At 44.5% G+C, this 11,677-nt stretch overlaps 1 protein-coding gene across 3 annotated transcripts in view; it reads left to right on the top strand.

Annotated features, from left to right (window-relative positions):
• The first annotated feature begins 5,877 nt into the window (after nucleotides 1-5,877).
• The window catches only part of NBEA (neurobeachin), a 663,869-nt gene continuing 658,069 nt past the window's right edge, over nucleotides 5,878-11,677 (top strand). For all 3 annotated transcript variants that reach the window (XM_056109123.1, XM_056109115.1, XM_056109106.1), the window contains exon 1: nucleotides 5,878-6,138. In XM_056109123.1, coding sequence (XP_055965098.1) covers nucleotides 5,878-6,138 — 261 coding nt within the window. The remainder of the gene's footprint in view (nucleotides 6,139-11,677) is intronic.

The raw sequence follows: 11,677 nt of genomic DNA, 5'->3' as shown, positions 1-11,677 counted from the left end.
TTACTGTTCAAGGTTGAGTTCAGGTAAGAGTTTCCCTCTCCTTCTGTTTGCTTGTTCGGGCTTGGGGCTGGAGGAGTTGAGAGGGCGAGTCCTCCATCTGCAATGGTCATTCTACAGCAGTTGCATTCAGTGCTAGGATCTGAGCGGGGCTCTGATTCCCTCTGGACCACAAGGTTGTTCCAGGGATGCTCCAGGGACCCTGTGATACCTGCAAACCTGAAACCTCATCAGGCACATGGTAGGCATCATTCTTTCTGGTTTTGTTTCATTTTGTTTTGTTTATTTTTGTTTTGGGGCCACAAAACAGCTGGGCTCAGGACTGACTCTGCTCTCAGGGTTTACTCCTGCCAGGCTTCCAGGCCATTTGGGGTGCCTGGGATGGAACTTGGTTCTGCCACTTGCAGGGCAAATGCTTTACCTAACTGTATTCTCACTCAGGCCCTTCCCTCTGTTTTATACTAGTCTAAATCTACCTGGGTTTTGGAGTATTTTAAGTCATCGCTTAATGTCATGAATATATTCCTGGAAATTGCAATTTCAAGCAAAATCATATATTAATGAAATAGTCCTCAAATAATGGTGTTCTGTTCAGTTTCAGTCAGGATTTTCTTTTTCCTCATTATCTTTGTAACAAAATGACCCTGAACAAAGTGATATTATTTGAGGACCTCCTTGTCCTCTTTTCAAATAAGTTTTCAGGAAAGCAATCTGTTTATTTAAAGAAATCTGCTATCTCAAAAGAGCAGGTGAATGAAGTGAGGATATTTAGCTTGGAAAACTGCTGATTTCATTGTTTTGAACAAACATTATGAAGTGTAACTCACCACTCAGTTGGGTTAAGGGCTAGAAACACACACATGAAATAGCTCTAATATTGCCTTTTCCCAGTCAATGAAGGGAAATTATTTGCTGGCATTTGCTAGCACACTAAGCACCTTAAATGTATTCACTTCTTTTATCCTTTAATCCTATGATCTGTAGGCTTAGGTAAGAGAAGTCCTTTGCACAAGATCACACAGATAAGCGGGTGGTGGAACTGATGCCATCTTAGGCCCCACATGAAGTATTCAAGCACTATGTTATTCAAGCACTAGGCACTACTGCCTCTTGAAAATGACCTCAGATCTGTGGGCTAATCCCTTCAGAATTGTGCTTTGGATGCATGACGGTACATATCTTCTAGAAATATATATATATATATACAGAAAAAATATATATATATATACAGAAGTATACATTAGCTACACCCTTTCTTTTATTATGGAGATTTTTAAATGACCCTTTTAGTTCTGTATCACTGTCATCCCATTGTTCATCGATTTACTTGAGCAGGCACCAGTAACGTCTTCATTCGTCCCAGCCCTGCGATTTTAGCAACCTCTCCTTATTCGTCTTTCCCAATAATTGGAGGCTCTTTCAGGGTCAGGGGAATGAGACCTGTTATTGTTACTGTTTTTGGCATATGAATATGTGACAGGGAGCTTGCCAGGCTCTGCAGGATACTTTCAGTAGCTTGCTGGGCTCTCTCTGACATAACAACAGTAATATATATATATATCCCTCTAGGATTTGTTGCCTACTGTCTGAACCCAATCAAATATGTTGTGGTAATTATGGAAAATGGGTAGGGAGAGTCTTATGATGTGTCACGTGACATCCAGGAATATGTTCTCTCATGCATGAGGCTTGGCCCAAGCATGTGGAAAGCGGCCTGGAGTGTGGTGGCAATTGGGTAGCGGAGGTCAGCTGCCGGGGCTGGGTCCCTTGGGGAGAGGAGGGCTCTCACCCGCCCCCCCTCTGGGACACCCTGAGTGAAAACAGCCTGGTGTGGAGTCCCGTGGCATGGTTATGGGGCCCTCATTTTATGCTCCCTTCTGGGAGAGGCAGTCGTGAGTTCTGGAGGGTGGCAGATGAGGACATTTTCTGGTGCTGGCAGGCGGTGGCTTATGAGTGTGACGCCTGGGTCGCTGGAGACTGGGGGAAGCAGGCAAAGGATCTCTGCTTCTGGGTCCTGTTGAGCCCAGAGTTCCGCGTTACCTGGGTTCCTTTTCGTTAGCTTCTATTATTGTTTTATTTCAGTATAGTCTTCATGCAAATGCTGTTGCTTGTATGTTTGCCAGGAAAGAGGCTCTGTTAACTAAAACGAAACATCTGTGATTGTCTTTTTTAACTTTCATGCTTTTTGTAAAGAAATTTTATGTTTTGAAAACTTTTTTATGGGGGGGGGGTACATGCAGAGGTGTTCAGGACTGACTGCTGGCTCTGTGCTCAAGGATCACTCCAGGCATGACCATATCTGGTGCTGGGGATGGAACCTGGGTCAACCATGTGCCAGGCAAGCACCCGACATGCTGTACTGTAGGTATGGTCCTGTATTAAAAACTTTTAACTGTGCAAATATAAAGATTTGTAAATGGTTATAATTGATCTTATATTACTAAACTGTCAATTGAGAAAGTTGGTTACCTGTATACTAAGAGTACAAAGACAAATTCAATGCTGTTTGCTGAACTGAAGTTACTTTATTGAATGTACACTTCCTTAGGGATAGGTATTATTTCCTGGTTAGTGAGTGAGGAGATTGAACTCACTAACTTGAGTGAATAAACAGGTAGGGGGTTGTGAATATGGCTCAGAATTCTGTGCACTTTCTGCAGTATCCCAGCGGAGCTATAGGTGTACTGGAGAAAGCTTTGAAATCTGCTTCTTTCTTTAAGTAGTTCTTGTTTTGAATTAAGTATACAACAAAAAGGGAATAGGGAATTTTCCTATCTTGAAATAGTATCTCCACCAAAGGAAAAGAACAAACAAGGAAGAAGCCATAGCCAACACAAATACACATACACACACAAACACACACATGCACTTGTGCACCCCCCCCACCCCCATACACACACACTTCACAAGAGCCCCATCAGGAAAAATACAAAGGAAAAAATTTAACTTATGTTATTTATTAAGAAAGGAAACAGTATAGAAAGGCTTGTCATTATCTCTCAAGGACTCATTCATGAAAGACAGAAATAAGTGAAGCCAGACACAGTACAGGGTATAGGGTAATTACTTCTGTTGTGTGCTGCTGGCATCTGTGGCATCTTAAATGGTCTCTGAGTAGCATTAGGAGTGAATCCGCAGTGCAGAGCCCCAGAGCATCACAGGGTGTGCCCCCAAAACAACACAACAGAAAGAAATATAAAAATTAACAAGAGGTAGAATTTGTTGGTTTATAGATCTCTATATGTTATATACAAGTACACGTATACGCAAGTGAAGTGAAAAAAATGTGAAGAACTCTGAATTCACCCTTTTAAGATAGATATCTAATTTCAATATGCTAATGAAAATAGTTCTAGTAAAAGTACTGATAGTTGGGAGTGATAAAATGCTACCTATAGGTTCCTATATATGTCACAGGATTTTTCAATTCTAGAACATCTATTCCACACTAGTATGACTTTTAGATTTCCCATAAAATTTCAATTTTTCTGTTACTTTATCATTCAATGGCTTTTAAATTTAAATGGACATACTAGTTACCATCTCTTTCAGAAATTGTTACTTTCCATTATTTGATTAGTTTGTTGGTTTACATGAACATATACAGTCAAGAACTAATCCTAGGCACTTTGAGGCAATTTATTATATATGTTGTATGTAATATGTGCTTCAGAATTTTGTCATGTTCCAATGTTAACTGATTAGTTGGACATGTGAGTAATAACAAACCAGATTATAATACAAGTGCAAATCGCCTGTTTTCATTTTCGATGACAATTAAAATGATTTGAATACACCTCAAGATATTCAATATTTTTGGTGTCACATAATATATCAACTGAAAAGGACATCTAATATTAAAGAAAATTATGTCATTCAGTTTGAGGAAGAAAACAGCTTTCAAGACTATTTTTAATTCAATACTAGCAGTAAGATTACAGTGCACATTTTAATCCTTTTCAACTGTAAGTATTTTCGTTCTATATTTGTGGAGATAGAAGTCTAATTTTGTCACAGATCAAGGCTAGGAGGGAGAATCATCTCTATTTTAAGGTAATCTTAAAATTCTATAAACTGTGCATGCCTGGGAAAAAGCGAGTTATGGTCCATTGGCATCATACATGAAGACCAAAATGGATTTTTTAAGTGTGGGATTTGCTGCTCCCACTTAACTGCCCACTGCATCCTCCGCCCCACCGTGCAGATGTAGCCGGCTGAGTGATGAATTCAAGAGCTGCTCGTGGCTCAAAGCTGCATCCAGATCGGATCACCGCTGGACAAGTTCTATTTTAAGTCGTGCCTGTGAGCGCAGGTGTCAGGCTCTCAGTGGCAGTAGAGAAAGGCTGTTCCATTCACTCTGTAGCCCTCTCCTCCAGAAGGCAGGCACTCGCCTCGAAGTGCGATGGTTCTCTTGCTTTGCCAGCCCCCTCCCACCTTTTTTTTATTTATCTCCGGGAAATTCCAGGGGGGCGAGGTGGGCAGGACTGAGAGGAAGGAAGGGCACAGAGGGACAGAAAGAGGTTGTCTGCAGCGCCCCTACTTTATAGGGCACGTGGCGGCCGCTGGCAGAAAGAAGCTGGTGCTGGATACAGGGAGGAAGACGCTGACCTCCCAGCTAGCAAGTAGATGGATGGAAGGGAAAGAGGGGGTGTCGGCAGTGAGGCAGACACACGTACCGAGTGTCTTTCTTCATAGGAAGAGCACGCACACACGCAGAGTGCATTTTATCATGGGGAGACAGACACACAGACACACGCTGCTCTTCCCCATACAGAGAACACACACACAGTGGCTGTACTGCCCCCTACGGAGTGCACACACGCACGCACGCACGCACAGACACACACACACACACATACAAATACACGCACATTATCCTTCCCAGTAGGAAGAACACACACACACACACACATACACACACACACATATTGTCTTTTCCCCTAGGGAGAACTCACCCAGGCGCGCGCGCGCACACACACACAGACACACCATCATCCCCCGTCGGGAGAGCACACAGACACACGGAAACACACACACACAGAGCAGAGACCCAAACACACGGACCCTCCTTGGGGAGAACACAGGACACACAGACTCACTCCGTCCTTCCCCCTCGGAGAAGTCGACCCCGAGGGAAACTAGGAGGAAGCGGCAGCCGCCGCCCGGCCCTGCCCGCGGTCCCCATGCACCTGCTCACCTGTCTGCGGGCCGGGGGGGGGGGGGGGGGGGGGGGGGCGGGAGGGCGCGGGGGCGGGCGGCCGCGGAGAGGGGGAGGCGGGCCGGGCGGGGGTGGGGGGTGGGGGTGCGCGCGGGGCTCCGCCCCCGAGGCTCTGCGCAGGCGCCACGCCGCTACCGCAGGCAGGGGGCGGCAACATGGCGGCGTGAGCGGCGGCGTCGGGGCTTCACAACAACAGTGGCGCCCGGGGCAGCGGCAGCGGCGGCGTCCGTCGCCTCGGCCAGCGCCTGAGCTCCCGCGCCGGCTGCCCGGGCCCCAGCGCCCTCGGGGCGGCGGCGGCTGCAGCCTCTCCGCGCGGGGGGCGGGCCGGGCGGCCGAACCCGGACGGAGGAGGAGCGCGGCGGCGGCGGCGGCGGCGGCGCGGCCACAGCAGCTGGGCGGGCACCGCCGCTCGCCGGGCAGCGGTTCGCGGGCGCCGCCGGCACCGCCGGCACCGCCGTGCAGAAGCCCGAGGAGCAGCGGCGGCCGCCGCCGGGGAGGGCGCCGGGGCGGGCTGGGCCGAGGCGCGGGCGGCGGCGCCGGTGGATGCCGGAGCCCCGAGGCGCCGGCCGGGGGGCGGGGGCCGAGGCAGGTGTAACGGTCCCGGCGGCGGCGGCGGCGGCGGCGGCGGCGCGGCTCCTCCCGCGGCCCCGGGAGCGGGGCAGATGGCGAGCGAGAAGCCGGGCCCGGGGCTCGAGCCCCAGCCCGCGGGGCTCCTCGCCGTCGGGGCCGGCGGCGGCGGCGGGGCCGGCGCGATGGCAGAGCCGCGAGGGGCGTCCGGGCCCGGCTCGGTGGTGCTGCCCGCGGGCATGATTAACCCTTCGGTGCCGATCCGCAACATCCGGATGAAATTCGCCGTGTTGATCGGACTCATACAGGTCGGAGAGGTCAGCAACCGGGACATCGTGGAGACCGTGCTCAACCTGGTAAGGGAAGGGGCGCGCTGCCCTCGCGGCCCTCCCCCCCGCCCCCGGAGCCTCCCTCCGCGCCGCGCGCGCCCACCTCTGCAGACCCCCGCGAGCCCCGGATCGCGCGCCGGCCCGGGGCTCGCCCAGCGGGTGACCTGCCCGCGCCGCCTCCCGCTGCCCCGTCCCTCTGCCGCCGTCGCCGGAGCGCCGTGCCCAACTTCTCCCCGCTTGAGCAGCACTTGGGCGCCACTCCGAGGGGTCGCGTAGTTTGGGGGCGGCTTGAGAGTCGAGCGCCCGGAGGGGAAGCGGCGGCTCTTTTCCCGCCCCCAGCCCCCCCAGGGAGTCTTTCCCCCCCACACTCTTTTAATTGTGTTGCGGGGAGTCGCTCGCTCTCCGGGGATCGGCGCCTTCGCCCCTGGAGCCTCGACTCCCTCCCCGGCGCTGCCGAAACGCGAGGAGCCTCGTGGGAGCGCCGACTGGAGGAGCAGCTGGGGTGTGATGTTTTTCCGAACGGGAGGGAAGTGATGCAGTTTCGCGTCTGGCATTGAATGATATCCCGGGGCTCTGATGGAGAAGCCTGGGACTGCCAACCTTCCCCCGCCCCCCTCTTCTTGCAAAGGCGTTCTGCCCCCCCCCCCATTTATTTATTTGTTTTTCTGCGGAGCTGCCCCTAATTTTACCGACCTGTTCTAGGCATGTTTTGTGCGCATATGGTGTTGAAATGTGAGGACACCCGATCATACAGGTTGGTTTCTGTGGTTGCCCTCAGAAAGCTCGGCAGGGGATACTCAAAGACTCACGGGAAAGGTGCTTGCTAAATGCAGCCCCTCGGTTAGGGTTTCTTTCATGCTAAGAAAGAGTTACTGCAGAACTGTGTATGACTTAATGTTTTGCGCTACCTACAGATAGGCTCAGACGCTTCCAAGATGTCAGGGGAAGGAACGGGAATAAATAAAGAGGAGAAGCATACGTTGAGAGTAACTGGGACTAGTTCATTTTCAATGCACTGGGGATGCAGTTTCTGCCGCAGCAAAGCTTTTTTAAACAGTTTGTTCCGCAACGCTGTACTGTTAAGGTTTGCTTTAGGAAGGCAGGCAAGGCTTGCATCCGGAGCAATCAGTTGACTGTTGTATTTGGCGTGGGGTCAGTAACAGAAAAATATGCTTGCTAGGAGATTTTATAACACCCAAGCTGCTTTTTTTTGGGAGGGGGGTGTCTGAACATTTATTTTTATTTGATCTGTTGGAAAAGTGAAGAGCAAAGCTGCAGCTACAGTAGTGCTACCCCGAGGCATGGACTAATGTCGACTGTTTAGGAACCTCTTAAATTCACCAACAAGTTAAAGCTGATTATCCCCCACCTCCCCTTTTTGACTAATAGTTCAAATCATTGATAGAACACTACTTCTTTTTGCTTTGTTATTTTTGTTACTGTTTAAGTGCAAGGAATGTCATTCGACTTTTGTGTACCCTTCTAATAAATCACAAAAGTCAACACGAGTTTTGGGGAATGTCATCGTGTTGATGCAACCAAATTCTTCCAAAAAATGGTAGGAATAATTTTCTGGGCAGATTAAATAGTAACCAGCTGTATGTGGGTTAGTACTTGCCCCCCCCTTTTTTTCTTTTTAAAATCGATGAGGTCTAAAAATACATTAATATGTTGGCAGGCACTGCATTTCTGTAATTGTAAAAGAACACATCTTTTCCAGGTTTTGCTCACCTCTTGCCATTCTTCACCTTAGAGATTGTGCAGTTAGATTATCGTAATGAGTATTTTTATGCTTCATACATGTAAAGTGATGGGAGGCAATGGAGCGCTCAGAAGATCCAAACTGATTTGAATGTTTAACTAGCTTGTCTCTGCAGCACTGACCACGTAATTCGTCTATAGCTCTATAGTAGGTTAAGAAGGGTTTGAGATAGAAAAGGAATTTAGCTCTCTTCAACACAGTGAAAGTTTGGCATGAAGTCTCAGTATACAAACATTGAGTTGAGATAATTTCACCATTAAACAGATTAATTGCAGTGAGAATTAAGATGATATTGAAATGTCATATCCCAAATTTGTACTTGCATTACTTTTTGGAATTGGAAGAAGTTAGGTTTAGATTTTGTGTTTGTGTGTTTAAAGCTTTCAGAGAATCTTTGAAAAGTTGTTTGAGGCTGGGGGACGGATAATAGGTGCTAGAAGAAGTTGTTAAATATATTACAATATATTAAGGGTTGTTTATCTGAAGTGTAAAATATCTTGAATTGTTGCTTGGGGCTTCTTCTTTTCAGTAGACTCAAGATAAAAATAGGTGAAAATTGATAGAGGTTGGAGTCTCTTATTATCTCTAAAATGAGTTTTTCCAATTTTGAATCATAATTTAAAAAACTTAAGTCATGGAGATAGTGGAAATATTGTTTGTAGTGCCCTATATGACAAAAAGAGCAACGAATAAAACTTCAGAACACATCTTAGGGGTGCCTCTCTCAGTCATCTTTGTCTTAAGATATTTCTTTCTTTCCCTCTGTATGGCCTTTCTCTCTATTCAGAGAATACTGATACTTGCATTTTAGGTGCTATTTCTCACATACCTTGCCCAATAAATTAGAAGTTTGGCAGACTGAAGTTCAAGAAGTCAGTAAAATACTAAACTAATGTAGCCCTGCCTGTAATTTTTTTGCTTCTGTTTGCCAAGGGTAGTAATCTGATGCCATTACTCGGTGGATTGTGGGAGTTTGTTTTAAAATTACCCATGCATCAAGAAATATAATTTTTTTATTGTAGATGTATATTTTTCATTTAACGATATCCTTGATTCAAATATGAGCTGAATAGTTATTGGGAATGTAAAGAAACCACTTTGTAAAAATAATGGTACAATGAGTATGACTTTTTTTGCAAGGTAGTTTTACCCGTGAAAGAAACTGATAACTGACAAACTTTGACTTTAGAAAGAATTAATTAGAGGTATATTAGTGTCTTAATATAGACAGAGGAATTTTATTGGTTGTTTCAGTTACAAAACATAGTGCTTAATCTGGTACTTCCTTTGTAAATACAATTATTGCATGTTTATGTAAGGTTTTTCCTTCCTTGCAGTAAATGCTACGTAAATATCCTGTATTTTTGTTTACAAAATGAATGTATCTTCTGTCACTGATTTTATGTAAACATTTTGGAAAAGATAGAACAGATGCTTAATATTTGCTTAACGAAAAATTTCACAATAGGGTTTTTGAACAACTATATATCTTAGATTGTATAATTCTATGGCTTGTAATTTGGATCGCCCCCAACCATCAGTTAATGTGTACTTTGTCCGAGTATCTTTAGTTGTAGGAAGTACTATTTCCTGACAGTTTAGTATTTTTTCCATTTTAGGTGGCGTACTATGCCATATATCTTGAGAGGGTTTTGTGGGTTCCTCTCTTCTGTTGCCATGTAGATCATGGTGTTTTTGTTAAAAGGAGCTTTTGTTATTTTCTATCTGAATAAAATAGCAACCTTTCATCTTTAGAGTTTTTTCATTTGTAGATGATTCCTAAAATATTTTTTATTTGAAAATTACTCAGAATTTCACAAGCAAAAGATGTTTTCCACATTTGAATTAAATTATTGAAAAAAGAAATGGTTGTATCTTAGAGGCAACAAGCCTTAATAAAACCACATTTATAGTAATTTCTACATTTAATATATGACATGTCAGACTTTTTGTCCACATATTATCTTATTCCTATTATTAATTATTAAAGTTTAAGTATTGACTATAAAATAACTATTAAAGAGTTCTGAGTTTTTCGCAGAAATATTGATGTAGTCAAGTAAGTATGCTAAAGCAGCAAATTTTAATATCTAGGCTTAGATTAAGTTGTGTTAATTTTAATCAAGTGCATTGGAGTATGCAGTTTAGCACTATTAACCTGAAAAGGAGCAGTTTCTGAAATTCTATTCAGTAGTTGGGTCTCTACCAGAGTCAAGAAGTGAATTAGACTTATGTAAAGATAATATCATTGCCTCTTTCAAAAACTATTGAGTGTGTTGAATATGTGTGGCTTTTATATAGTATGTATGTAAATTCCGTATTTAAGATGTCATCATGTACAAACTGATTTCCAGTTAATCCATGTGCATGTTAAATATGTAAGCACATGTATGTCTGTAATACAGACACATTCACCCGTGCTTATAACACATGAATAAGATTGAAATAATGTTTTTGGCATTTGTCATGTAAAAATAAATATAGACATCCATTGTGTTTGTCTAGCATACCCTTTCCCTTGATTTTCCTTTGATGAACCCTTCAATCTCCCTTCTGAGTTCTGCAGGTTTGGCCAGTCTTGGCATATAACCCAATCAAAGTTCGAATCAGCTGATTGATGTAGGTATGAACTTTCAATCCCTGGAGAGCCACAGGGTCAGTCACAGGTCTTGTGCTGAACTCTCTGTTGAAGATGCTGAACTGGTAGACTCATGTTCTCTCTCTGAGGACCTGTATCAGAATTTGATGGAATGTGAAGTTCAGAGGAATGCATTCTTGATTCTGTTTGAGCACCTGGAATTCTCTGGTGATTATTTTTTTAACCATTGCAATCTCTTTTTATGGTTTATTATTGTTGCTCTTAGCTACAAGTCAGTTTAAATTAGACTTTCGTAACTTCTAAATGGAAACAATCCATACTAACAGTCATTTGTAATTGGAAATGGAACACGCTAAGAAGCATGTTAAAATGTAGTACAAGGCACTGAGGACTTTGCTTTTTTCTAGCTGTTCCTTTAATTTATAATTGTGTTGTTGTTGATTTGTCTTTGGTTTACAATAGCAATGAACTTGAAGGGTATTGCTTCACACTTCTAAATGTATACTAATCATCACTCTTCCTACCAAAGTTCTTTTGCCATCACACCACCAAGAAGAGCCCTCTATTCATACTCTAAGCCCTCTCCCTTTCTGTCTGACAGCTATCGTAGTTTTCACAGCGTCTTGGAGTTACTTTTGCTGTTTTTTACCATGTGAGTGAAACCACTCAGTAGTTGTCCTTTACTTCCTTAGCAATTTTCACTTAGTGATTCTTCTTACAGCAAAGCTGTCTAAATTATTAACTGGCATTATCTTTTTCCTTGCAACTCTTGAGGCAAGAACTGTAGGGATGGTGGAATATTATGACCACATCCTGGGGAGTCTTTGACGATAATTTGAGAGAAATTGACTTTGCCTCTAGCTCCCATGCTTAAAAGCAGACATGGCAGAAAATATTGTCTTTAAGAAGGCTCTTTCTGCCTCTGGTTACCTTCTAATTGGGAATCCAAATATCAAGTACTTTGAGGCTTGGAAAGACCACTGTTTTTGTTGTTGTTATTATTATTATTATTTATAGTTGAAGCTAAAATTAATAAGAGTAAAGCAGGCAATTAAATTAGAAACAGGTACAGTTCTGTTGTACTGTCTTTCAAGCATCTTATGATCCTTGTGCTGGACTTTGATGACCAAAGAAACAATCTGGTTGTAGAGGTTGGTTGGTTGGTTGTTTTATGGTTCACTGTGTTTTTGCCTTACCTCAGGGCA

This window comes from Sorex fumeus, unplaced genomic scaffold, assembly GCF_029834395.1.
Source record: "Sorex fumeus unplaced genomic scaffold, SorFum_2.1 ptg000008l, whole genome shotgun sequence".
Classification (NCBI taxonomy): domain Eukaryota; kingdom Metazoa; phylum Chordata; class Mammalia; order Eulipotyphla; family Soricidae; genus Sorex; species Sorex fumeus.
Note: the sequence above shows the minus strand (reverse complement) of the source record. Positions and strands in the feature narration are given on the sequence as shown.